Source organism: Oxyura jamaicensis, chromosome 6, assembly GCF_011077185.1.
Source record: "Oxyura jamaicensis isolate SHBP4307 breed ruddy duck chromosome 6, BPBGC_Ojam_1.0, whole genome shotgun sequence".
Taxonomy (NCBI): domain Eukaryota; kingdom Metazoa; phylum Chordata; class Aves; order Anseriformes; family Anatidae; genus Oxyura; species Oxyura jamaicensis.
In genome coordinates, this window is record NC_048898.1 from 21462363 (window position 1) to 21486956 (window position 24594).

A 24594-nucleotide genomic window follows, 5' to 3' on the forward strand; every position below is an offset into this window, starting at 1 on the left:
GGTTTAACTATGCCTGTACATTACTGGGCAGCTGTATTAGCCTTTATATGGTCAACATCCCCAGTTTCATCCTCATTAAGCGTTACAGCACTGTTTTCTTTAATACTAACAACGTCTTTTCTCCCCTCACCACGTTGCCAGGAAAAACAGGTGAAAGCAGAAGTAGCATTTCCATGTCTGCGAGACAGACAGCACAGTCAACAAGATGCTGTGTTGGTGACAGACTGAAGGAATCTTGGCTGGGTAACACAAAGCACAAAACAAGCCAATATTCAGCCTCCACTACCAGAAAACAGATATACGATATTTTCTACTCATCACATTGCATACCTTAGTATTTTGTTCTCTGTAGCAAGTACAGATGGCATCAGTAAATTCTGACCTCTGTCACGCAACGGGACCATGGTCTTTTATAATCCTGGAACAGTACAATGAAAATAAAGGTCAATTGTCTCTTTGTATCATTGCTGTAAACTGCAGAACTGTTATAGTGGTCATAGTAGTTTAAAGCAACCATAAGAAGAGATTCTACCAGAACTGCTTCTGTAATTCTGAATTCAGCTCCAGGAGACAAATAAACACAAACAAATCTGCATCTCAGGGCCAACAACAACAACAAAAAAGTATCTCTCATAATATCAGCTTATTAAACTAGATATAAAATAAGAAAGGAAGGGGAATGGAAAGGACAGAAGGAGATAAAAGTCATTCCATCCATTATTGTTCTTCCTCTTTATAACTTCAAGTTTGCATTAACAAAATACAATCAAACTCATCATTACTAAAGAATCTTTAAAACACTCACATAATTTTCCTCCTGCCTGTAGTTTCTATGAAACAGATGCATGTGCATATTAAGTTATATTTTATGATTCATCTGGGGGCAACTTAACTGAGACATATCTTTTTGTTTGCTATCAGAAAAGCCTGGATTGAATTTCTTTTCAGCAAATAAATTCCTAGTGATTGACAGAATAAGGACTTTATTTCCCCAAGTTGCAAAACTATTTCTTCTGCACTATAGCCAGTCAGTGCAATGCATAGCCAGGCTCTTATAAGCTGTCAAGGTACAACCTTAAGGTCACCCATTCTGACTCCACTTAGTGCATTAACAGAAGTATGCAGTAAAATAGTTTCAGCTGTGAGTTGGCAGTTTTAATTGACAATTTGCAGGTTGCTCTCAATGGGGCATAGCTTCTATCCAGCCATCAACTCACTAACTTATTTTAGAAGCTTTCCTAATGTGGTTAAGTGCTTCCCGTCTGCGAGGTGATGCCGAGAGAGCCCAGACAGCTATAGCTGATGCATTTAGCCTTGAGTTTCAGCAGTAAGGTGATGGCTGGAATAAAAGTATTGAGGAATTTCTGTAGTGCTTGGCCACAGCATGCTGCAGTCATCAATCCTGAGTACTGCATGGGGGACACCTGGCACTAGCAACATGGGATTGTTTTTAGTGAAGACAGTAAGTTAGGTTTCCCTTTATAACCAAAAACTTACATTTGGATAAACACAGCCAGCTGAGTGCTGTGAAGACCTAGCTGGTTATTCTATCGCTCAGGTTGTTTTTCCCTATCTCTAGCATCAGCTTAAGCATCTTGAATAGCAGAGATATTTCATTCCATCGCAATATATATTTTCAAAATAAAAAGTTCTGCAAGCAGGTCTCCAACAGACAGGTCATTAAGGTTTAGTGTGATCTAAGAAAGGCAATGGGTTTATAGATCTTATCATAGTGGAAGTTACTTTTTGTATAGCATTGCTTATGTAACAAGTGCCAGCATGCTTCATGAAACTTCAAGGTCTGATAGCTCATGCTCTTGATGTTTGAAATACTGTTATACAGTCATGCACTTGGTCATTTTGTTTTCAGCTTTTGCAGATTGCTAAATGCCAGAGTAAATCAGCTTTCACTGAAAAATACTGACATCTACTTCTGGGGGCAAAAAATACCTCAGTAACACTAAGTGATTCAGAGATGTCCACTTGAATATGCAGACTAAAGCACTAGTTTTAAAAACAGTGAGAATCTCTTCTGTTTGTCTCCCATTTGTCAAACTTCAGAGGGAAATAAAAACAATTAAATAATAGCACTCTTTTACAATTATTTCCTCAGAAACATTACAGCAATAAGCATAACCATTTTAATGCCCTTTTATTATATGACTACAAGAGTATGCATCCATCTAACTACATTTTTTTCTCTCAATAACATAGTGTGTCTCCATAGTAACATCCTATATGTAAAAGACCATTTCATTTGGGAAACTCTATTTTTAATCAAATAATTTTTCATCATTTTCCATTTTTCTTGTAAATGCATTCAAAAATATTTCAAAAAACATTTTTCCAAGACTTAGTTATTTTAAGTGACACAGTGTAGTCACAAACCAAATTACTGACAAGATATGCATGATCAAGGAATACAAAAATGGATACTTCACAGAGAAAGTGGAAATCACCTTTTTCTGTAAAGAATGCAAAATATCATTGTTAGTCAGTGCCATAACTCAAAATCACCTCATTTCTCCTGGATGCAAAGGTCACCTGAAGTGACCATCTTAATTATCATATCACAGTTTGACATATTCACTGTGTTCTTTGCCTTTGCCCTGGTGTGTCTGTATACAGAATGTTGCTGAGAAATCAGATCTTCTAGTGATTAAGGATCTTTTATCCTTTACTTCTACTGGTGTAAGTCCAGTTGGTTTTATGCCAATGTTATCATTTATGGTACAATAATTCTTTTCTTTCCCATGTGTTACTACTCCTTCCAGCCTTGATTTATTTTGTCTAAACAAGCCAATATAATTTTTGTAATCACAGTTTCTTCTGCCTTCAAGTGGTTTTACGTATTGTCCATCTGTACTCTTCAGGTCAAATAAGAAAAAAGCTCTATCATGAAACTGGTTATCAGAATATCTTTTTCTTAATAAAGTTAAGAAGAACTGCATATTGTGTTGTAGATACATTTGAACTACTGCCTGATATTTTTTAACTGCCTGACATGTCTGAACACTTTTTTTTTTCTTCCCTATTACACTAGTGACTCACAGACATCCCAAAGATGTCAAGTTTTCAAATGTTTAACTCCAAATACATAACTATTGTTTCCCTTCCCAGATGCATGGCTTTGTTATAACTCCTTTGTTCAGTGAAAAAATCTTTTACTTACCATAGCCAGATATTCCTACTTTCTGCCATTATTAGCAATATTTGTTTTAAAGCCTTTTTCTAGAAGGTCAAAATCTCCCATAAAGACAGTAAATCTCTCCTAGTGCTAATATTTCTCTTTCTAATAATGTTATGGAGATCTTTAGCGAGCACAAATTAAACTCTAGGGGGCTAAAGCAGACATCCAGCATTATCCAAACCTTTCTATGATCCTTTCTTAAATTGTTTTTGACTCAAACTTATCCATTTTATCATGTTATCTTCCTTTTTTTTTTTTTTTTAGCTTAGTACATTATGAATGTATAATACTCTTTCACTACCCTGCCTTTTGCTTCTAGCTTTCCTGAACAATGTGTACTCTTCATATTTATGTTGCACCATATCATTATTATTCTACCTCAGCTGGATTACCCTAATTATAACTGACTTGACATCCTGCACCATAACTCAGCTTCCTCTTTTATTGTCCAGATGATTTTCATTCCTATACTAACATTGTGATTGCTTCTCAGCAGCCCCATATGATTTCATAGCTAGGTTAGGGATATTTTATTCATGGCATTGCTCACCTGACAGTTTGACATCTGTCACCAGCTTTCTGTCCTCTCCAGATTTCTCAGATGGCTCTTTCCTTGCAGTGTCTTCACTGACCTGTGTCACCATGGCATATAGAGTGGACAGAGATGGAGTAAAACAGACCATAAAGTAAACATCCAACAAATATCCTTTCCCAAAGAGTTCTGAGATGCCTATAGATCGGAAAGAAACCACAGAAAGGAGGACAAGAAGAATACATTCTGAAATTCAAGGTTAGTCATTCCTAAAGGGCTTCACTTGCTCATAAAATAACTTGTTAGGAAGCTGGTGGCCACCTTCTCTCTGTACCCGGTAATGTGCCTGCTAAGGCTTTCTGAGGTCTCTGGAATTGGTCTCTCTTCATCCCCTGCTGCACAGGGGCTGGGTTTTTGTATTGTTCTAAGTTAGAGCACTGGCTTTGATGTCAGGTAGGACCAGAGAGATGTGTGTTTCTCCAAATTTCCTTAAAGCAACAATCAATCATAGATGACTTAATAAAGGTATCTTTGGGGAATACCAAGCTTTCAGAAATTAAACTGATGTTTATACGTGTATCAATTACAGTTTTTCCTCAGCTTAGGGAGAACACTACAATTCTCACAATAGATCCTCTTGGAAAATAACTGGAATATTCATTTAAGAGGGTTACAGCAAGCCACCTACAATATGTGGTATATCTGTCTTTAGCTACCTTCATCACAATTTAATCAATTCAAGGAATTATAGGACCATGGTACAGGATAGAAGTGGAGCTAAGCAGTAATGCCAAGAACTATTGCAAGGTCCATGCTGCAAAATTTCTTAATGTGTTATTTTAAATTGTCAGAAAGCAAAATCTTGCACTGATAGGGAAATGGTACATACAATAGCTTTCTCCCTACCTAGAATCCATATTTCTACATGTGAAGATGTGAGAAGGTTGTCATATTACTTACAGATGTAGCAGTTATACAGTTTCATTTTGGTTTTAATTCTGTAGAAGTCTATGACAAAAACTTTGAAATTCAAATGATACAAGAAATTCTAAAACAATTTCAAAGGTCTGACAAGGAGGTAGAATTTAAGATTTAGGAGAAGAGGGATTTCTTAAAGGACTTGCATCCCTACCAGAACAAAAGAACTATGGAGTCAGATGAAGGCAAAAGAGAAGTTATAGCTGACAGGATAAAAATGGAAGGATTTATTCTTTAAAAAAACAGTCAAGTAAGAAGCATTGTTTTGGTAGGAAATGAATGGGATAAATCTGACCTTCATTATTCCAGCTCCTCTGAACTATTAAATAGGGCAAGTACTGAAATAAGGATTGAGGCTATTTTTGCTGCCACTGGAGCAGCACAAAACTGTCTTAGCAGGGACTGAAATCCAGCAGTAGGACTCTGTTAATTAAAATAGCCACTATTAAGATATTTACTGTCCCTAATAATCAGAGCTATGCAATTTGTACTACTGAGTAAACAAATCATGCTTTAGAAGTTCCCAGTTGGCTATTACAGTCTAGTCTGTCAACTGTCATTTAGTTATAAAACCAATTTTCCATGTAGTTTATTTGCATAAACAACATTCCTTCAAAGAGCTTCATGGAAAAAGAAATCACATTAAACAAAATTAAAATTAGGTTAAAGTAAAGTTAATAATCTGACAAGCTCCCCAAAGCCAAACTAGTCAAAGATTTTTAAAATTTCATGCTGCGTTTTTTTGATGTGTTCACCTCTTTAGGCAGACTTACGCTGTGTTAAAAGAATGATCATTACTGCTTCTCGAATCCTGTTAATTATGCTTGTTTGTGCAGGGTTATTTGTAATTGGTCCCTCTCCAGATATGCTCTCATCTCTGTATATTTCATGGAAACATAAAAAAATATCCATGCTAACTACAATTTATTGCCAGTCTCTCTCTCTCTGTATATATATATCAGGTGTCCCATACTGATGTGGCCCAGAGTAGTATCTTCTCTGGATGCGCAAGTTGCATCTGCCATCATTGCTTTGTTGGGTTACCAACTGTTTTAACATATTATGATCATAGACTTGGTAGTACTTATAGATGCAACAAACTGTTAGTTTAAATACAAAAAAAAAAAATCATTACTTGGATATATGGCTTAATATACTAAATGTAAATGATTTGAGAGAGAGACCTCATATGAGGCACCTGAGGAGTTTTCACAGGTAAGAATGGGGACTATACTGCAATATAAGACTTTGATGAGCTAATCAAATTGTTAGATTTACTCTCTGTTACAATCTTCCCCGGATTTCCACACTTTCTAACACATAACATAAATCAAGTTAGCAGCAATACTTGAGTCTCTTACTTATGAAACTGATTTTATTTTAAAATAACATAAGCTTTTCTTCCATGTATTATCCCAGTACCTTGCATTTTGTCCATGTTGTTGAAACACTTGTTTTCACTGAAGAAAATTCTGCCCTTGAGATATTAATCTGACCAAAGGTAGCAGGTTATGCAGCACTGCAGGGAATCCCATTATAGTTGGAGCAGCTAAAATACAGTTTTCCACTGAAAAATGGTGAAGGATGAGCTTGTGAAGTCTACAGATTTATGTGAAAAACTCTTTTATTGTGCAGCAATTGTCCCGCAGGAATTAAAAAAAATGTTAACAAGTAAGGGGGTTTGGAATTAAATGACCTTTAAGGTCCTTCCAACCCAAACCATTCTATGAAGTTGTAGATAACATTTAATCTCATCTGTAAAATTCGCATTGGCATAGAAACCCTAGTGAGCTTTTAGCTTTTGCATTTGTAATGTCAGGTGAGGTTTACTGAAAAAGGGAAATATTGAAGCTGCTGACTAAATAAATACCGCTAGATGTCCATGAACCTTTCTCTTGATGACACTGATGCAAAAATGGCTTTTGCAGGTATAGCAGAGTTGAACAAGAAAGGGCTTAAACTGCCATGAATGGCTTTACCTTTGGGGAAACAATGACTCCTGGTTTTTATAGGTTATTATTTTTTCACATGTCATTCAGCATATGCTTATGCAACCCAAATTGGTCTTGTTATTTATATTTCACAGTATTTCAGGCCAGCATCTTCTTTTCTTCCCCAGAGCTTTAGCTGAGCTGCTCTTGCTTGACTGCTTCTGAGCCTGCATCTGATTCCTGAGTGAATGTGCTTTCACACTGCTCAGATAAAGGGCTTTCATTGCAGTCGTGACTTGCATGGGGTTGGATATTATACCTTTCTTACGTCTAGACCTACAGAGATGACGACATGCTGAATCATCTATGAATAATCAAAGTGAAATCTCAGACAATCTCAAAAATAGACTTCTTTACTCACTTCTGTTAACCCCAAGATACCTGAATGATACTGAGATGTGGGGAAAAAAAGGTGTCATAATATGTGTTATGCAGCTACAGGAACGTACATGTGTGTTGAAACTGTTGTTGAAACTGTTACAAAACATAAGAATAGAGAGGGGAATAAGGTTTGACTTGTGCCTGTATAGACAAGGCGGGGGCTTCTAAGTCTGTTTTTGACACACCCAGTTATGGCTTTCAGCTTCTGGCTAAAATGTACACAGTTGCTTGATTCTTAGTGCTGCTATTTTAACCCCAAACTCATCACTGAATCACATGCATTCAATTTTGTAACATTAATTTCTCAAGTAGACTGTTTCACATACATTCAAAAGTTGAGAATATTTTCCTTTTTGTTAAATTTATTTTATGAAACCTACAATTTTCTTTTAACCGAAATTAGATGCTGGAGCATTGAACAGTGAGAAGAAAGAGATATTGAACACTTACTAACTTATGTAGAGTAGTAGTTCATGAAAAAATAAAACTGTTCAGCAATCCAAACTGCTGAACCACCCCCTCTCCCCACCAGCCCCCCAGCCCCCCCCAAGCTCCTGTCCCAATGGAACAAGATGAGGTTGAATCAAAAAGACATTTATTTTTGTAATGTTTTCTATTTCAGCATCAACAACAGAGGGTAAATTTTCACAATTTGTCTGAGAGAATGATGCATGCATTTTGACTAAAAATCTGCCTGAAGACATTTTTTTTCTCCTGAAACTCCCAGGCCATGTGTCTACAGATTGATGTGCATCCTTAGTTTTACAACAAAAGTCTTATCAAGCAGCATCTGGAAAATACTGCTTAGGAACTGGAAGAGTTTAGCAGTGTTTGAGGAAAAAAAATGGTTATTTTCATTTTCTTGTTACTTCTCAGGTGATTTGTCTCATATTCCTCTAATGGTTAACCAAAATAATCATGTTTATATTTACTTACTGTTATAATTAACTTTAGAATTTTGAAAGTCTTGTTGCCAGTATTCATTTATATAAAAGATTAGACTCAAGGTAGCCAAAGGAACTTGGAAATACAGAACAGGCCTCTATTGAAAAATACACGTTTCTATAAATTCTATGAATTTACACAGCTGAATCTTCTGTTTATTTTACAGCTTACAGTTACTGAAGTAAGGTGACTTTGTATCCCAGACTGTGATGAAGCTTAGAGGTGGCCTTGGGCACCGATATCAGCTGCACCTCAGTCTAATAATCTTATTGTCTCTCTCAAAATTGGGTCATCTGAGAACCAAGCCCTAGTTCTTGCCTGTGGGGATGTTTTTGTTGGTATTACATACTATATATTTCTATACAAGAAGATTTAAATGGAACTCTTAACCTGATATTTGAAGAATAGACTCCGATTAACAGAAATATATATTTTTTCCTGCAAATGCAAGCAAAGTGCATCATTACATTTGATGAAATAATATAGCATCTGTCTTACAGTGAGATTCCATGCAATGATTGTGTATCATCTTTATACATGAGAAAAATACAAAATGATTTGCTGACCCTCAGCCTTGTACTTAATAGCTATGTGACATGTTCCATGAAAACTAACATGTGTAAAGGATCATGTCATTATATACAGCTGTTACAGGCCTAGAAAGCGAACAATGTGCTACTGACATATAAATAATACCTTCTGTGCACAGTTAAACATTGGGGCTATTTTTGCCAGATTTTAAGCTCTTTGGAGGCCAACTGGAGCAGCTGAAATAGAACATTAAAAAATGTTTTGATGCTAGGGCACAGATGGCAGTAGCCCAATGTGTCAAAATAAATGTTTCATTTTTAGTCTAATGTGGGAAAAATAGACCTTGTCAATTACTCCAATAATTGCAGGTGCAATGAACGCACTTGGTAGCTAAAAAGAGCTATTTCAGATGGGCATTCAGAAGAATTTTATGTACCTTACTTCCAGCCGTCAGAAAAGGTAAATTACTTTAGGCCAATGACTTACTGCATTTGGAAGGGTCTCTAACAGCCACAATCAAGGCTGAAACTTCGATCTTTTTTTTGGCACCTGAATTTCACAGGATTGCTCCTTCTGAGAAGGAGTCCGAGAAGGTGCTATAGACAATGGATCTGCTAACTTTAAATCAATGACACCTGTATGTTTAGGAAATTGGAAATTTCCAATGGCTGGAACAGACTTCAGTGCTTGTCCTTTTTTTTTTTTTTTTTTTTTTCTCCCTTCCTTAAAGGAAAGTCAATTTAATAGAGGCAATTATTTTTCACAGCTGACTTCTGCCCAGACCTTATGTGCCATCAGCACTGAGTGGCCACATGCCATTGGGCCCATCCACCAGTTTTTGCAGCAGCTAGGGGAACACCCATCAGTCTCTGCTGTTGCGTAACCACAAGGACATCTGCCTTTCGAAAATGGGCAACATATGGGGGCCAGAAACATCCTACTGAACTGTTAAAGCACTCTGTGGAGAACCTTCAAATAACCCATAGACAGCATAGTGTGAGAGAAGGTTCTAGCTGTTTAGGGGCCAACATTTAGAACAGCTTCATTTGCTGATACTCTGTGCTCATTGGTTACAACTACAGCGGAGGCTCTGGTCTGTAACATGGAGCAGGGTGACAAAGCGCAAATGATAACCCTTATACAACATTAAGATGATTCACATTCTCTTACCCAATATTTTACTTCTCATATGAAATTTAAATCTGCTCCATCTGGTGCAGTAACAGTTCTCACAGTCTGCGTGGCCACTGAGAAGGGGGGTGGGGGAAGGCAGGAAAGTAAAGCAAAGCAGACTTATAACTGAATATGGAAGGCACCTCCTGATTTCCTGAGATTGTGCCCTTCCAGACAGCTCTGTAGCTTGCTATTGCAGTACTGTGGCTTTGTATTTTGTCATCTGCAGTAGGATTTGCAGCATTTTTGCTGAAGAGGCAGGACTCTCATTTTTCCCTGGGCACTGCAGCACAGAAGGTAAGGTACAGCTTTTGGCTGGAAGGGATCTGCAAGGATTGAAAAGCCTGGGGCTTCTTCTGCACTATACATTGTCTTAAACTAAAAGACATTTTTCTTCACCTTTTATAATCTGTTTACAGTGCTCCACATACCTGAAAACATTACTTTACAGTGCAGTTAACTCTGTTTTACACACACACACAAAAGACTTTGACCCAAATCAGTTCTTTTTAAATAACCACTAGGGCTTATTCTCTGCTTGAGGATGAAGTGTTCAGTCTGTTTTATATGGGTGTCCCAAGAAAGCAGAACATGAAGAAAGGGAGTATGATGTACACAGGAGGTAAATAACAAAATCACAAACCCGCAGCCTGATTTTTATGCTTTATATATATATATATGTATGTATTTAATAATAAGCATAGAACTAGGAAGGTAGCCAAAACCCTGACTCACAAAGATATATCGGGGAGAGCTATGATTGTATAAGAACATCTGTGAAGTTTACCTCCTACACTCAGAGGGCCAGCATGACGAGGGACAGAAAGCTGTAGGAGTAGCAGGCCCTCCAAACCCTTATTTACGTGAGCAGGGGATCTTGCAGAGGAGCCACATGACAAATACCAAAGTGCTTCAACTTCAAATTGCTGTGATAGCTGGCATGTACCCACAGCCACAGAAACAATTCTGTCTTCATCCTGCTTTAATTCCAGATGGATAAATCAGGGTCAGCAAGAAGTGAAGCAGCAGACAATGACTGGTAAATGACCCAAATAAACTAGGCCAACAACAAGATTTTTAAACAGGGAGATGTTAGAGCCACAAAACCTGCTGGAGGCACAGAGAAGTGAGTTAATTGTCAGCATCCCTCAAGTTATTATAGACAATTCTAAAGTTAAGGTTGAGCAATCCAACCTCTCTCATGTATGAGAAACACCACACTTACTCAAGAAAATGACAGCGCTTATTCTGAGTACAGAATTCAATTTCCAAGGATTAAAAAATAAACACCTTAATTAATGTATGACTTTAAAATAATTAAGTCCTTTAAGAAATTTAACATCTTTTTTAGTCTTATTTCTCCTGAATGATCTTCAGAATAATAATTATGTAGGCATTTCATATTAGCAATTTTCTACACCAGTCACAGTCAAAAGAGACGTTATAATTAAATTAAATTATTAATGATTTCTGCCTCTAATTGTTATGACTAGATAGACTGTGGTCTGACTTATTTAACTCTTCACTGGAGTAACTCATCAGCATCTTATGTTGTGCAAGGAAATTTCCATTTGTAGACTACACACATCTGAAATAATTTAAAGTTGAAACATATGGTTTCAATTCTCAGAAATATTGCATGGTAGTAGCTTTTGCTTATAAACCAAGAAATCTCCATGGAAGAGAAATTTGCTAAAAGGAATTTAGAGTCCCTAATGCATATCAGCAGTATATTAAAAACTAGGTCTAATCTTGTCCAGCCTGTGCAAAATTGGGGTTGAAATACAACCATTAGGAATCTTGTGCTTCTCTCAGACAAACTTTGCAAGTGGCAACTTCCCACACCTCTGGGAAGGTACTTATGGTGTAAGTGAAAGAACAATTAGAGCCACCTGCCTAGCCACTGAAAAAGCTTCTGAGGCAGTTATACATGGCTTACTCCTTTTGATGCAGAGTTTGAATACCTGTCACACTTGGAAAATTGTAGGTTCCATTTAAAACCAATAGGAAATACTGCAAATACCAATAATGCTTCAGATTAAAAGATGTATTCTGAAAACATAGGCTACTTGCTCAAAACAGAGGGGAAGCAATAAACAGTAAGTTGATCTCTAATAGTCTCCACAGTTCATTTGTATGTATCTCTACACAAATACAAATTATATATCTATATAACGTGCACAGAGAGAGAGTTTACATCTTTACAAGCCCTAAGTGCCAGTGAAAGGAAAAACCTCTCTGCTTTGCAGCCATTTTTCAGGTCAGCTTCACCCTCTTGTGAGTGACAAGAACGAGGCTTTTTCCAGAAAGGACTCACTTCAGGAGCAGACCATCTGGATGCTGTCTCAGTGCTGCACAGAGAAAAGTGTGAGAGAGAAAATAAAAACCAAGAAATAGCAAGAAGCTTTAGGGGCAACATAGAAGTGGAACAGGAAGAATTCAGGCCAGTAAAAAATATAAATAAAAATCACTTTGTGGTTGATTTGCACGCCACTGGTGTTTTGGGGAATGTCAGCAGAGGACATTCCTATGTCAGTTGTGCTCATGTTTCAGTATGGGTATAAGCAATCAGTTACTAGGAAAATAAGATAATTATTGTGAGAAAGAGCAGAAATCATTCCAATCACTTTGTCACAGGTCTGTGTTCAGAACAACCATATGTGGATGTTTTACAGCAAGTTGTATATAAAACCAAGGAGAGCTACATGCTGTGCAGCAGGAGCACTGTCAGAAAGGAAGAATAACAAAGAAGACACTGTGGATGGGTGCCTAGAACTGAAGTTACACAACGTGCCTGAGAAAGGACAGTGGTGATCATATCACAGCACCCAGAATGCTACATCAGGCATTCTGGCAGGAGAACTGCAGAAGGTGTGGGGCCTTCAGCTTAATTATCTCCTTAGATAAATCCACATCTAGGAGGAAAGAGAAAAAGACAACAAAGAACATTTCAGATCACAGCTGTGACACCACTCTGAGAGCACAAGACCTGAGGCTGTCAGGTAAGCTAAGGTCAGCACTGAACCTGTGCTGCCTTTCCAGAAGGACACGAAAAAGTAGAATAACAGCAATGTGACTGAGTGCACAAACCAAAGTCAGACAGTGAAAAATAGGAGGATATGAGAAGAAACACTGGGCATGAGGTTGGAGAGAAAAACAGAAAGACCTCCCAACACATCCCAGGAAGTTTTATCCTATTTATTGCTGTTTGAGATGCATACAGGTACATGGTTACTAGTGCTGGGGCAATATACAAACAGTAGGTGCAAAATCAGGGCTACCTCTACCCAGAAAATAGTAGTTTATGTCTGTGCAGTATGTTAGGGTCCTAACATAACCTTGTGTTATTTTTCCTAAGAGGCTAACAGCTCAGTCACTTTACATCAAGATGAAGTAAACGTACCAACCAAGAAAGATGAAAATCTAGACTCAGAAGCTGGAATTGAGTTTTGGGGAACTTTAGAGCCTCAATTTTTCTACTATTGGAAATGTGAATTCAGGAATTGTTTCATATTTTTCCAGAAAGACAGAAAAATAGGGGATTGTAAAGAATATGTTCTAGTATAGACAATACCCTGGGAAGTTAGCAAGGAAGAGATTCAATTAGAAACATGATCTTCTTAATGCAGGTCAAGGTTTGGCCATTAGGTAGCCATAAGGAAGAAATGAGAAGGAATTTGATTTAATACGGACTTACAGGACATACTGATAAAACTTTCATTAAGCCATCACTATTGTGTTTCTGCACAGAGGTTATTTGAGTTTTTCATTTAAAGCAGCAATGAAGAACTTTCTTATATTTGAAGGAGAAATTTTATGCTCAATAATATGTAGTTTACAAACAACCTGGGATCATAAACATTAGAATGGCAGTTAGACTGAACAGTACCATGAAGGCCAAAGTCAAGGGTGTTTGTGTGAGACAGATTCCATAGGCATTGTTCTTACTATTCTCCATCACCTCTACAACACCTATCTGAAAGTAGGATTTTTCTGAGGCTAAGTCTTCTGAACATTAAAGTATACGGTGAAGAAAGTTTTACCCTGTCGTTGTTACAGCAAAAAGGTCAAAAACTTGTGGTTGAACTGAAGTATATTTCTGAGAGATACCCTCTCACATTAAAAAATGTAACAATTCCCTACTTACATGGTACCTTGAAAAGTTAATTACTTTTGCAGATTAAACACAAGTCCTACTTTCAGTTTGTAGCTCCTTATCACTGGATCTTTTTATACTTTTTTCCTGCTCCATTAAAGAATCTTCTATCTGGTAGTTTCTGCCCGTATAGGTACTCGTGGACAGTGATCAAATCACTTAACTTTTTCTTTCCATAACTTGAACATATTGCATTCCTTTAGTTTGACACATATTTCTAGTTTTCAGCTCATCCTCAAGGCTACTGTCCAAACCTAGTTCAATCTTTGTCATCCGTTCTGGTGATGATCATTGTAATAGGAACAGGTTTACCTGTCCAGGCTTAAAGGTTGGACTAGATAATCTTAGAGATCTTTTCCAACCTAAATGATTCTATGACTCCCAGTCCTCTTAATCCAGCTCAAGGCATTGCTGTACACATCCAGGGCTTGTGGTCACATCATTTCAGCTGGCACTCGTGCTTATTTCATCACAACACCCTCCTCTCATTTGTTCCCCATTTCTCCTTCACTCCTACCCACTTTTCCTCCAAGTTCTTGCCAGCGTGGATTTGTGCCTGGACATGTGACCCCATGCTGCAACAGAGATCCTGCATTTAATGAGGTTTGCAGATTGTCAGTTTTCAAATTAGGTTCTGAACAGTTTGGTGTGCTTTTCCGTTCACTGTGCATTCAATGTAGGGACCATGGAAACTGATGGAAAGGTTCCTGCCTGTGATTTCAAGTCTACAGATAACTACTCTAAAGTGAAAACAGTTTGACTAAAGACTGCATAAATTAAACATTCCCTAGGATCTAGTGGTTACACAAAGAAAGAAAGCCTGTGCTGAGCTGTTCAAAATGGCTGCTTTACTGGTCTCTTTCATCATTTCACTGATTTAAATTCAAACCTCCTTATATCCTACGTAAGATATTTTATTTTTACTTTGTCTGAGTAAAAGGACTTTGCTAAAGAATTCTCATCCTACAGCTCCAGGGCCTTTGAAATAATATCCTGTATGCTTTGTCTCTATCAGCAGATTCCCTGCATCAATCTACAATGAACTACGTAAGCCACTTATAGCAGAGACTGTTCAAGCCATTCTCCATTTGAATGGCATATTCTGATCTCCCCAGTTTTGTTAAGCAAGTTGAACCTTAATAACACACTGAGAAGCTGAATGGGCTAATGAAGCATATTGCACGATCTGGAATTGCTCCCTTACAGGTAAAGCTCTGAACCACTGACAGCAAGAGGATTTTTTTTTTTTTTTTCATTTTCCATGGTTACTTTTTGCTGTTGTTGCAGTGCTCTCTTACACAGTTCTCTGGCTCTGTATTAACCACATGCTGAAGAGAAATAACATCTCAGTGTAGTACTGATGATGAGCTTTTTGTGACAGAGAAGAAAAAAAAAAAAAGCAAGTTTCTCTTGAATACTACAAAAATCTTTTAATTGCATTTCCACACTAAATGGATCCTTAGTCTAAAAGAGTCTGCTAGTGTACCAGAGGATGCAGAAAATAATTCCATGGTACAACTGTATACAGCTTATTTTTACTGAGGGGAAAAGCATGGTGGGGGAAGCATTGTTACTTTCAATGTACTAGTCCTTGACTATATGTCACGTTGCTTGCACTGTGCTGTCAGGTGGAATACAACATTGTTATAACACTAGAATTAAGGCTTCTGTACTGAGAATGGCTGGGGGTTTGTTTAGTTCTTGCAGCACTTAAAACATTCCCTTTTCTATCCCAGAAGAGATATCTGGTCATTTAACTCTATCCTTCCTGTTTTTTTCCCCCACATATAAGTGTAGGGAAAGCTTAAATAGATTTCACACAAGATATAGAGAGGAACAAGTCCTTCATGCTGACAAGGCATCCTTACGCTATCCTGTCAAGGCACCTGGGGCCTGCCAGCCTCTAGCTTGGGCAGTGGCCTCAGGGTTAGCAATGAAGTCACAGTGTTTGAATGGAGGGGAGCTTCCTGGAGCTCATTGCAGAATTACCTTTGTTTAATAAACAGGGAATAAAGCCCACTTTTTGTACCTAAACTCCTTCCCTGTGGATGAAATTAGCCAGCTGCTGGCTTCAGGAGACCATTGTGCAAAGCATGTCCATCCCTCATTAGCAAAAGCTGACAGAACTTGCAGTATGAAAGTACTGACTACGTGGTGCCCTTCTCAGCAGCCTTTGCTATCTTCCCCTGTAAGAGGCTTTCCAGTAAAGTTTCCACTGCAGGGGAAGATGGGATTTACAGCAGTCCTACAACTACTCAAATGCTTTTGAAAAGAGCCCCAAAACAGGATGAACTCAAAGAAAAGTCATATAAGCTACTTGATTTCTAGCATTCAGCCAAGGGAATGGTGGAAAAGTGGGGTCTGTGTTATTAGAAGCTTTCAGGGTTTCAGCCTCAAAACTCTTCTGAGAAGGATTTCTTCAAAAGTCACAAAAGAAAAGTGTGAAAAAAGACGAAAAAGGCATACAGTAAAACGACTGTCTTCATTCTAGAAGTACGCAAAACACATTTAAAGAATACCAAATGTGCAGCATCAAAGCCAAGGTGTGCATGCACAGCATGCACTCAGATAGTTAAAAACAACATCAAAAGACAGAACAAAGCTATGAATGGAAGTTCTAAAGACAACCTTAATTCTAACATTTCCTTGATTTAGTGTGCTTGACTTTGAGCTTCACTAGTACTATTTGAAATCAGTTGTCTCTCTTTTTTTTTTTTTTTTTTTTTTTTGTGATAATTCCTGGATTTTGAAAGAGCACATTAAAATACAGAAATTCTATCATGTGGCACACAAACAGCTATCTGGTTAGTCAACAGCTTTGAGCATCTGTGATCCATTACACAGATTTCTGACACTTATGTTAATGGAATAGCTGACAGCACTAATATGCTGTCATTTTCTATGAGGATTGACGTTGTAAGGGAATAGGTAATTTGCTAGTGGGTTTTCAGATGTTTGATGCCTGCAGAGGAATAACAAAGCTTGATTTACATAGTCAGTTGAAACACTGAGGGGCATCATTTTTACATCCTGCTCCCGCTTTCCCATTACCAATTTGGTCAGTTTCTTCCTTACCTCTCAGTTCCTCTTTTCAATTTTGTGAACCTTTTTTCCCTTCCAGCTTCAAAACAGGTCCCAAGCCATCTTGCTGCAGCTTCCTGCTCATGCCAGCCTCTCTCCTTCTGGTCACAGTAAACTTGTTCCATCCAACTCAATCCACTGCGAGAAGCTCAATCTCTTCTTTTCAGTTCCCTCTAGCCCTCCCTCATCCAAGACTTCTCTCTTGGTGTCTATGAGGGGGAGGCAAGTTGGAGAGTTTGGCGGAGAAAAAGAATCAAGGCTCCTGCTTTCCATCCTAAGCCTGTCTGAGTGCACCTGAAGTCAATCATCTTATAGGGTGTGACCTTCAGACTCCTTTTAGCTTGTAGCAGTATGTGATCATTGAGTGTAGTCACAGTAAAGGCATACGCATCCTAAGAAGAGGGGATACTTTTCACAGTAGCACTAAGGTATTTTTAGCAGCTAAAATTATCATCTGAAGACAAAACTAGTCAAAAATCACCCAAAGGAGTTACTGTGGACAAACATACTTTCCTCAAAGCTCTTTGTTGAAAACACTGCAGCTATTTTGGCTGAACACTGCAGCTATTTTGGCTGAACTCCTTCAAATACTCCTAGGGTGGTATAACTGCTGAAAGTATAAATCAAGCTACATGGTTAACTTCCAGCTATGTTCTAATTACTAGAGAACAAAGTCTTACAATGGAAAGAATCAGGGCATAAATGATTGTAACGTAGAACTCAGTAACAAATGGGCTAATAAAAGGTTGTCCTGTGACAAGAATATGAATAACACGTAAACCCAATAACATCCTACCACTTTCTCTTCTCCCAAAGTTTCCCCTAACCCCAAAATAAACTTCCCTTGTTGCTTTCCTCAGGTATTGTTGAGTACCTGGGAAATGAATAAAGGAATAAATGAAAACATTGACCATGCTGGACAATTTCACTTGACAGTGCATTGCAGCTTAAGGGAACAGCTGGAGCCAAGTGACAGGCTGATGGGAACAGTCAGTCATTTTGCTGTTCAGACTGCAAGGCACCACAGAGCTTAAACAGATCAAAATGCAAAGAGACAGAAGTACCTATTGGGTATATAGACACCATGTTTACAAATAAACCATACCTCTCAGGCATGACCAGCTGCACAACCCTAAGGCAAGATATTTTTCTGAGGTTGAACAGCTCTAGAGCTTGCAAACCACATTTCAACACTCCTTGCTGAGAAGTGAACCCTGTAATACTATCCTGACTTCACTAATGTTTGTTTGGCTCCTGAAAACCCAGATAATATACTGGTAGGATGAGTAAACAGGGATTCATTTGCACCTTGGAAAACCTAGTAACAAGGAATAAAAAGGCACAATTTATATAGTCATGGTGATCTGTAGAATAGGTTTTCTTCTTAGCAATTCAATTGCTAATTAAAAAATAGCCAGCTGGCCTTCAAACTTTCAGCAAAGCAAAAGTAAAACCAGACCAAAAGCTCCCTTCTCTGCAGAGTTAAGTAGGTAAGAGCTGTCTAGAGCACTGTTACCACTGAAATTGCTTGGCTGAAGCCAGTCAGCCTTTAAACTGACCTGATGAATCCCAGTTGATCCAGCTGCTTTCTACAGCTTCTCTATGAACTGCAGGACGTTCGTACAGTAACTTGAGGTTATTGTCTGGGAAGGAAGCTGCTGAGCTGCTCATGCCTTCATAGGCCTGACATTTCTAGTCACACGCAGCAAAGGCTCAGGAAGATTACAGGTGGTATCCTTTGCAGAGAGAACCATGCCCACCTTCCTTCCTTGTATTTCCATGTAAAGAAGATCTATATTAAAAAGGTTACTGGCCTCATCCTGCTGATGACAGCTTTGCTTTCAAATTAGTCAAGTGGACAAGCCTCCCATGTCAGACAGTCTCTTCAGTGTATTAAAATATATATATATATATATATAATAATTTCCAGACTCTAGTCAGCTTTGTAAGCCTTAATAATGTCTGTCCAAGAGCAAATTCAGATCTCTGGAGCATCCAGGATGGTTTGACTCATGTCCCCATACATGATGAACCTAAAGCATACAGAGCATCCAAAAATGTTTCCTTCAGCTCAGGCTTTTCTGATCATAAACTCTATTGTGCTGTTTCACTCTTATTTCAACTAACCAGGCTTTTTAGGTATGCTGACTAATTTTTCCTGGATTTTATTGGATTTGTGGTCACTAACAGAGACTGCTCAGACCTATTAGTGCGGACAACCAACAGACATCTTGGGAACGACACACGTGATCAGCATAATGTGCAAAAATGTATGCTTTATTTTTACACCAAAATTCTCTGTATGGGGCTGGGTACAATTTCTTCCTGTAAACAGACAAAATGGAGTCACCTGGATGATCTGAAATTTGGTCATGAGAGCTGGAATTCCTATATGCAGAGAAGAACACTGCATAAAGCATCAGAGCATATTTTTATCCTGGAAGTACAGTAATAATGACCCTTCAGATTTCTGTTGATTGCATCACTCTCCAAAAATTATCTTTTTTTGGATGAAATTTCTCTTGCTTGATCTCAGACAGAAAGTGAACAGTAAAAATCTGTTCAATCATTTTTATATCGTCAATGAATCACCAAAACTAGTACTGACACTGAATCATATTACATGTTTTATCCATAAGGAATTTACTAGGACAATGTATCTCTTAAACTCCAGTTATTTCATTGACTTTATTTTTAAAGAAAGAAAGAGTAGTAATGGTTCACTGACTATAATTGACCAAAAACCCACAATGAAACAAAGCCAGACTTCCAAACCATTGAAATTATTTCATTTATCATAAGGAAAAAAAAAAATCAAAAGCACAAAAAGCATTTTGGTCAAATTTGATGTTACAAAACATTTTTATATTTATTTAATATCATGTTCTTCTACTCTGTAGTTATACTTATTTTCTGAAAAAATAATATGCAAACAGATTATTGCATAACACATTTCTTCCAAATTAGCCCAGAAATATTCACTAAATTATTATTTTAACACATAAGAAAAGTGTTTTAATATTTTACGTTTAAATTCCAGAGAGTTTTATCACATAAGATATTCTGTGGAAAGCAGCACCTATTTACTTCTTTGTAAGCCATTATGAAGATCGAACAAGCCTTTTAGACGAAATAACAGCGGTAATTAAAACACAAGCTGAATAAAGAAGCTCACTGAGTGGGTTTTTACAGGGTGAGTATTTCACTTGGCTGTGTATGTGGAACATTTTGCATAATGGTCTACAGACCTCCTAGGATTTTGCTAGTACAGAAAATACATATACATAGTGCTGAGACACAGAGAAGTGGTATTTCACATTATGTCTATGCTTATTTAGGGCTCACTGTCTATGTGGAATGAGTAAAAGTAATATGAAAAGAAAATAATTATTAAACAGAAAATATTCCATTATGCAAACAAAGAAAAATACTGTATTTTAGTTTAGAGAGTTCAAGCATATACAGCATATACATAATAAAGCTCAGGCGTTTCTTTCTTTCTTTCTTTTTTTTTTTTTTTTTCTTTTGTATTAGCTAAAGAAGCAGTCATGAAACTGTTGTATATTGGCTTAAAACTCAACAACCACCTAGTGCATTCTTCTTGCTCACCTTTTAAAAATACACAATCTGAGATGGATACATTGCACTGCTGGAGTTTACAATATATATTTCAAATTTACAAAAATACAGAAAAACAAGATTTCTTGCACTCAGATACTGAGCATTAACCCTTTGAGTACTAATTCCCACCTGCAACACTGCAGAACACATTCATCTGACTTGCATGTTTTTATAACATTCTAACAATTATAATTGTCATCTTTATGTACACTATTAGGAAATGCATTCCTACATATTAAAAAAAAAAAGGTAGAGACTAATAAAGTACTAATAATATAAAAATAATGGGTTGAAATATGTGAAGATTTCTGCAAAATATACACAGAGAATCACAGACTGATGATTCCTCTAGGGATTTTTCTATTTCCTCTCTGCAGCAAAGTGACAATTATGTAAGTCCATGTTAGGACATGACAGCAAACTTTCTCATGTGGCTATACAGAATTGTGCTTTTTCTCTTATTTATGGATGCTCTGTTCACTTTTCACTGTAGACATTTCTCTCTCAGCTCTATGCTCCTATTTGCTTGATGTGATCCATTATTATTCTGCACCATTGCTGTCTGAAAAAAAGGGGTTTTATTTCATGTAAGGATAATTATGATGCAGTTCTGTACTGTGAGTTGATGCTTTGTGTCCAGATGTTCATGGAAACATGAAAAATTTCTTGCCATAGCAAGTCTTGTTAAGCCTTGTTAATAGAGAATGTTACTGACCCTGGGATGCCCTACAATTCAGCAGAAATCATGAACATAAAGAACTTCTCTTGAAGGTCAAATTTGCATTAAAGAATGAAGAAAATGTGAAATTTGCTGGGAGAGGAAATGGATTTTCAAAAAGCAAGAGGTGAAATTAAAAAATAGGCTCTAAGAAGGTATGTTTTTTGGAAAATGACTGAGCTTTCTCTTTCCTGACAACAACTCTGGACTACATTGATCATGTAACTAAATAGACAGTATTGTATATACAGCGTCTCTGAACTAGAGTAAGCTATTTTTAAGAAAATAACTGTAGTCCTCAAAGAGTTAATGATAAAACTGCTCTACTCTAAGAGATGTGGAAAGGTTATTGTGAAACAGCTTACAGATTTGTTCAAAAGGCATACTTTACAAAGAAGTGTAAAACTTGTTGAGACGATTGCTATTACACTGTACAGTGTCACATACAATGAGTAGTGCATGCTCTGTGAAGACATTAGAGTGGACCCTTATCAAAGCTATCATATAACCTTATACAAAGGATTGTGCCACTTAAACTAGTGCAGAGTGATTTTTTTTCTGTAGATTTATAATGCTCTAGATTAATACCAATAGGGTTTTTCACAGCCTTGTACGACACCTTTTTTTTCTTTTTTTTTAAACACGTAACACTATAAAACAGCAAATGGTATATCCTGAAATATGTCATGCAAAATACAACCAATACAGCACCATAGATGTAACAGAGACATTACCTAGCACTTTTTTCCAACAAGAAAAAGGACATAGCAGAGACTGTACATTACACGACTTTACAGACCATATGCTACAGAAGATCTTTAGAGGCAGTATCACTTTTGTAGATCTAAAAAGCTGTAATTTTATAAAATCCTGTTTATCATTTCTAACGTAGTCACTTCTGATTAAAATCCATTGCACTGTAATAATATTTTGCTACAAAAATAAATAAGTAAAAGTTTAAGATGCCGATATGTTTATAAAAAGTGTCTGAAGTTACTACAGAAAAGAAATGAAAATAATGAATGCAAGTGACGTATTTCTAAATAAATGTGCTGTGTAACAAAAGGATATTGCCTCTCGTATTCGGTTGTCTAGACTTTATTTTTATAATTATATTTCAGAATAATTCTATAACTTTTAAAAATAACTTTACTTTTAAAGCTATCTCTTTCTTTTAGACTCTTAAGAAAATGGAAATAAAGATGGAAAAGCTGTACAATTTGCTGATGAACTACACAAATAAGTCATCTTATTTAGTTTAGAATAAAGCAAAGATAACGATGGTTTAGGTGGAAAAAAGACATTATGATGGCCCATGAACTACACAGTAGTTTCATTTTTCCAAGGGCCAGTTTTGATATTTCCCGTACTATCTGAGCTGTATATCATGGCTTCATGCACATTTCCCTTGAGAATTCCGTTGTGATTCGTCGTATTAAACGGCAATGACTGTGTCCGTGGGTGCATTTCGAAATGAGCTGGATGGTGCACAGTGTCACTTTCTGGCATTTTAGTACAACTATATATTACAGTACTTGCGTCGCTACTTTCAGGCTGGTTGACAGTGGGATATGGATCACTTTTTGAGCAGCAGGCCCGTCTGTGACCTGACTGGCTATCATGTGTACTGTGGGGACTGTCTGTATGTGAACTGTGGATGCTGCCATCAATACTTGAAGGAATGTGGTAGGCATATTCTCTCTCACCTGCAGATCTATGCCGGCTGAAATAACGTGGCTTAGTTCTGCTTTTCAGACATCTATGAATGTGCATATTAGGTCTGAAGCTTCCCTCATTATGGACATGAATATGAGCTTCATCATCAAGTAGCTGATCACAGTGCATTTTTGCACAACATGGTGTCACAGGAGAAAGGCAGTTAACGTGATTTTGAACTGCTTGTAGGTTAGTGAGTTTGCAGTGGCTAGCAGCTGGATGATTAAACACAGCTGACTTGCTGGGACATGGTGATTCCTGAAGACAAGATGCATGAATTTGAGTGTCCCCATTGACGTTAACCTTTGGGCGCACATTAACTTGGACGGAATAGGTATTTCTTCTAGATGGGCAACAGGACCACCAACAATGCCATACATCATCTCGCTTTGCACAGTGATGGATCAGGATGAAAAGCCCCAAGGTCACGCAGAAGGCTCCATAAAGACAGCTAAATATCATATCCAAGAAATGACCTTGAGATACTGCAAGTGCTCCAAAGGTCCAAGTGGCAGTAAACAGGAACAAAGTGAATGCTGCAGCTCGAAGCTGAGCCTTAAATGAATGTTCATTTTCCAATAAGGAAGAAGAAAGCATGGAGCAGGCTGCCTGGGGAACAGACACAGGGTCTGTAATATGACCATGGCCCACCTCGGTACTTGGTATTCTCTGCGGATCTTCTGTCCTTTCCTTTAACTCATACTTGCGTTCAGGATGGCGCTTCAGTTGAACATATGTGCAGAGAAAGTAAACACAGGTAACTAACACGATGAAAGCTACTGGCCCGTAAAAAGCACCAAGACTAGGCTCCCATGCCATCCAGCAACTGGAAACAACAAAAAGAGAGAGTCAGGAACGATAGGTCACTTTAGATGTGATGCACAACAGACTGAAGTGAAAGTGGGCTTTCTTACTAACTTGTCCCAACAGTTTCAACATAAACAGTCCCAGCAAAACTGTCCCAACAGTTTCTCAGAAGTTTGGATAGGTTTGCTGTGAGGAACAGGAGTGTGTCTTTAATATCAACTAAGCTGCAACACTGCTTTCCTATTTTTTTTAACAGAATAAATGTCTAGTATAATTTAGAGCATATTAAGGCTGAAAATTTCAAAGAAATCTAGGTCAGTTTAGAATCTAGAATTCCACTGAAGTATAAGACTATTTATATCAACCCTTTCTCCTATATTAAAAATGTCAGCTCTAATATATCGATTAAAAAGCAAATGAGGCAAAGTTTATACAATCTCTGTGAGCAATAGAAATGTAAGGGTTTCAATGGTACATTTTCTTAAGTTTAAAGATTGTTCTTAGGGAATACTCTTGTTACCAAAGTAGAGAGCTGGCTGAGTAATAAGAGACTGAAAAAAGAGTTTTAGTTGAACAGAGACACCAGTTTCCACAGTGAGCAGACCCAAAAGTTGTATGGCATTTCTGGGTTCTCAACACTTTCTGAAATTCCTAGCAGTTAATTTATATGAATTATTTATATAATTATTGAATGCCATCAGAAAAATTAAGATAATTGACAGCCTCTTTGTAATACACTGGTAGCATAATATTACTGTAGCATTATTATTTGCT

The 24594-nt window shown here is 37.4% G+C and overlaps 1 protein-coding gene and 1 long non-coding RNA gene across 7 annotated transcripts in view; both read right to left on the bottom strand.

The window, feature by feature from the left end:
• Nucleotides 1-329: 329 nt before the first annotated feature.
• On the bottom strand, nucleotides 330-15264 carry LOC118169362. The gene is made up of 3 exons (XR_004752043.1): nucleotides 14190-15264; nucleotides 3741-3920; nucleotides 330-418 (listed from the first exon to the last, which is right to left on the bottom strand). It is a non-coding gene; the product is annotated as an uncharacterized LOC118169362 (long non-coding RNA).
• Nucleotides 15265-19796: 4532 nt separating this feature from the next.
• Nucleotides 19797-24594, bottom strand: part of ADGRA1 (adhesion G protein-coupled receptor A1) — a 270862-nt gene continuing 266064 nt past the window's right edge. For all 6 annotated transcript variants that reach the window (XM_035330799.1, XM_035330800.1, XM_035330801.1 and 3 more), the window contains one exon: nucleotides 19797-23839. In XM_035330799.1, coding sequence (XP_035186690.1) covers nucleotides 22618-23839 — 1222 coding nt within the window. In that variant the 3' untranslated portion in view covers nucleotides 19797-22617. The remainder of the gene's footprint in view (nucleotides 23840-24594) is intronic.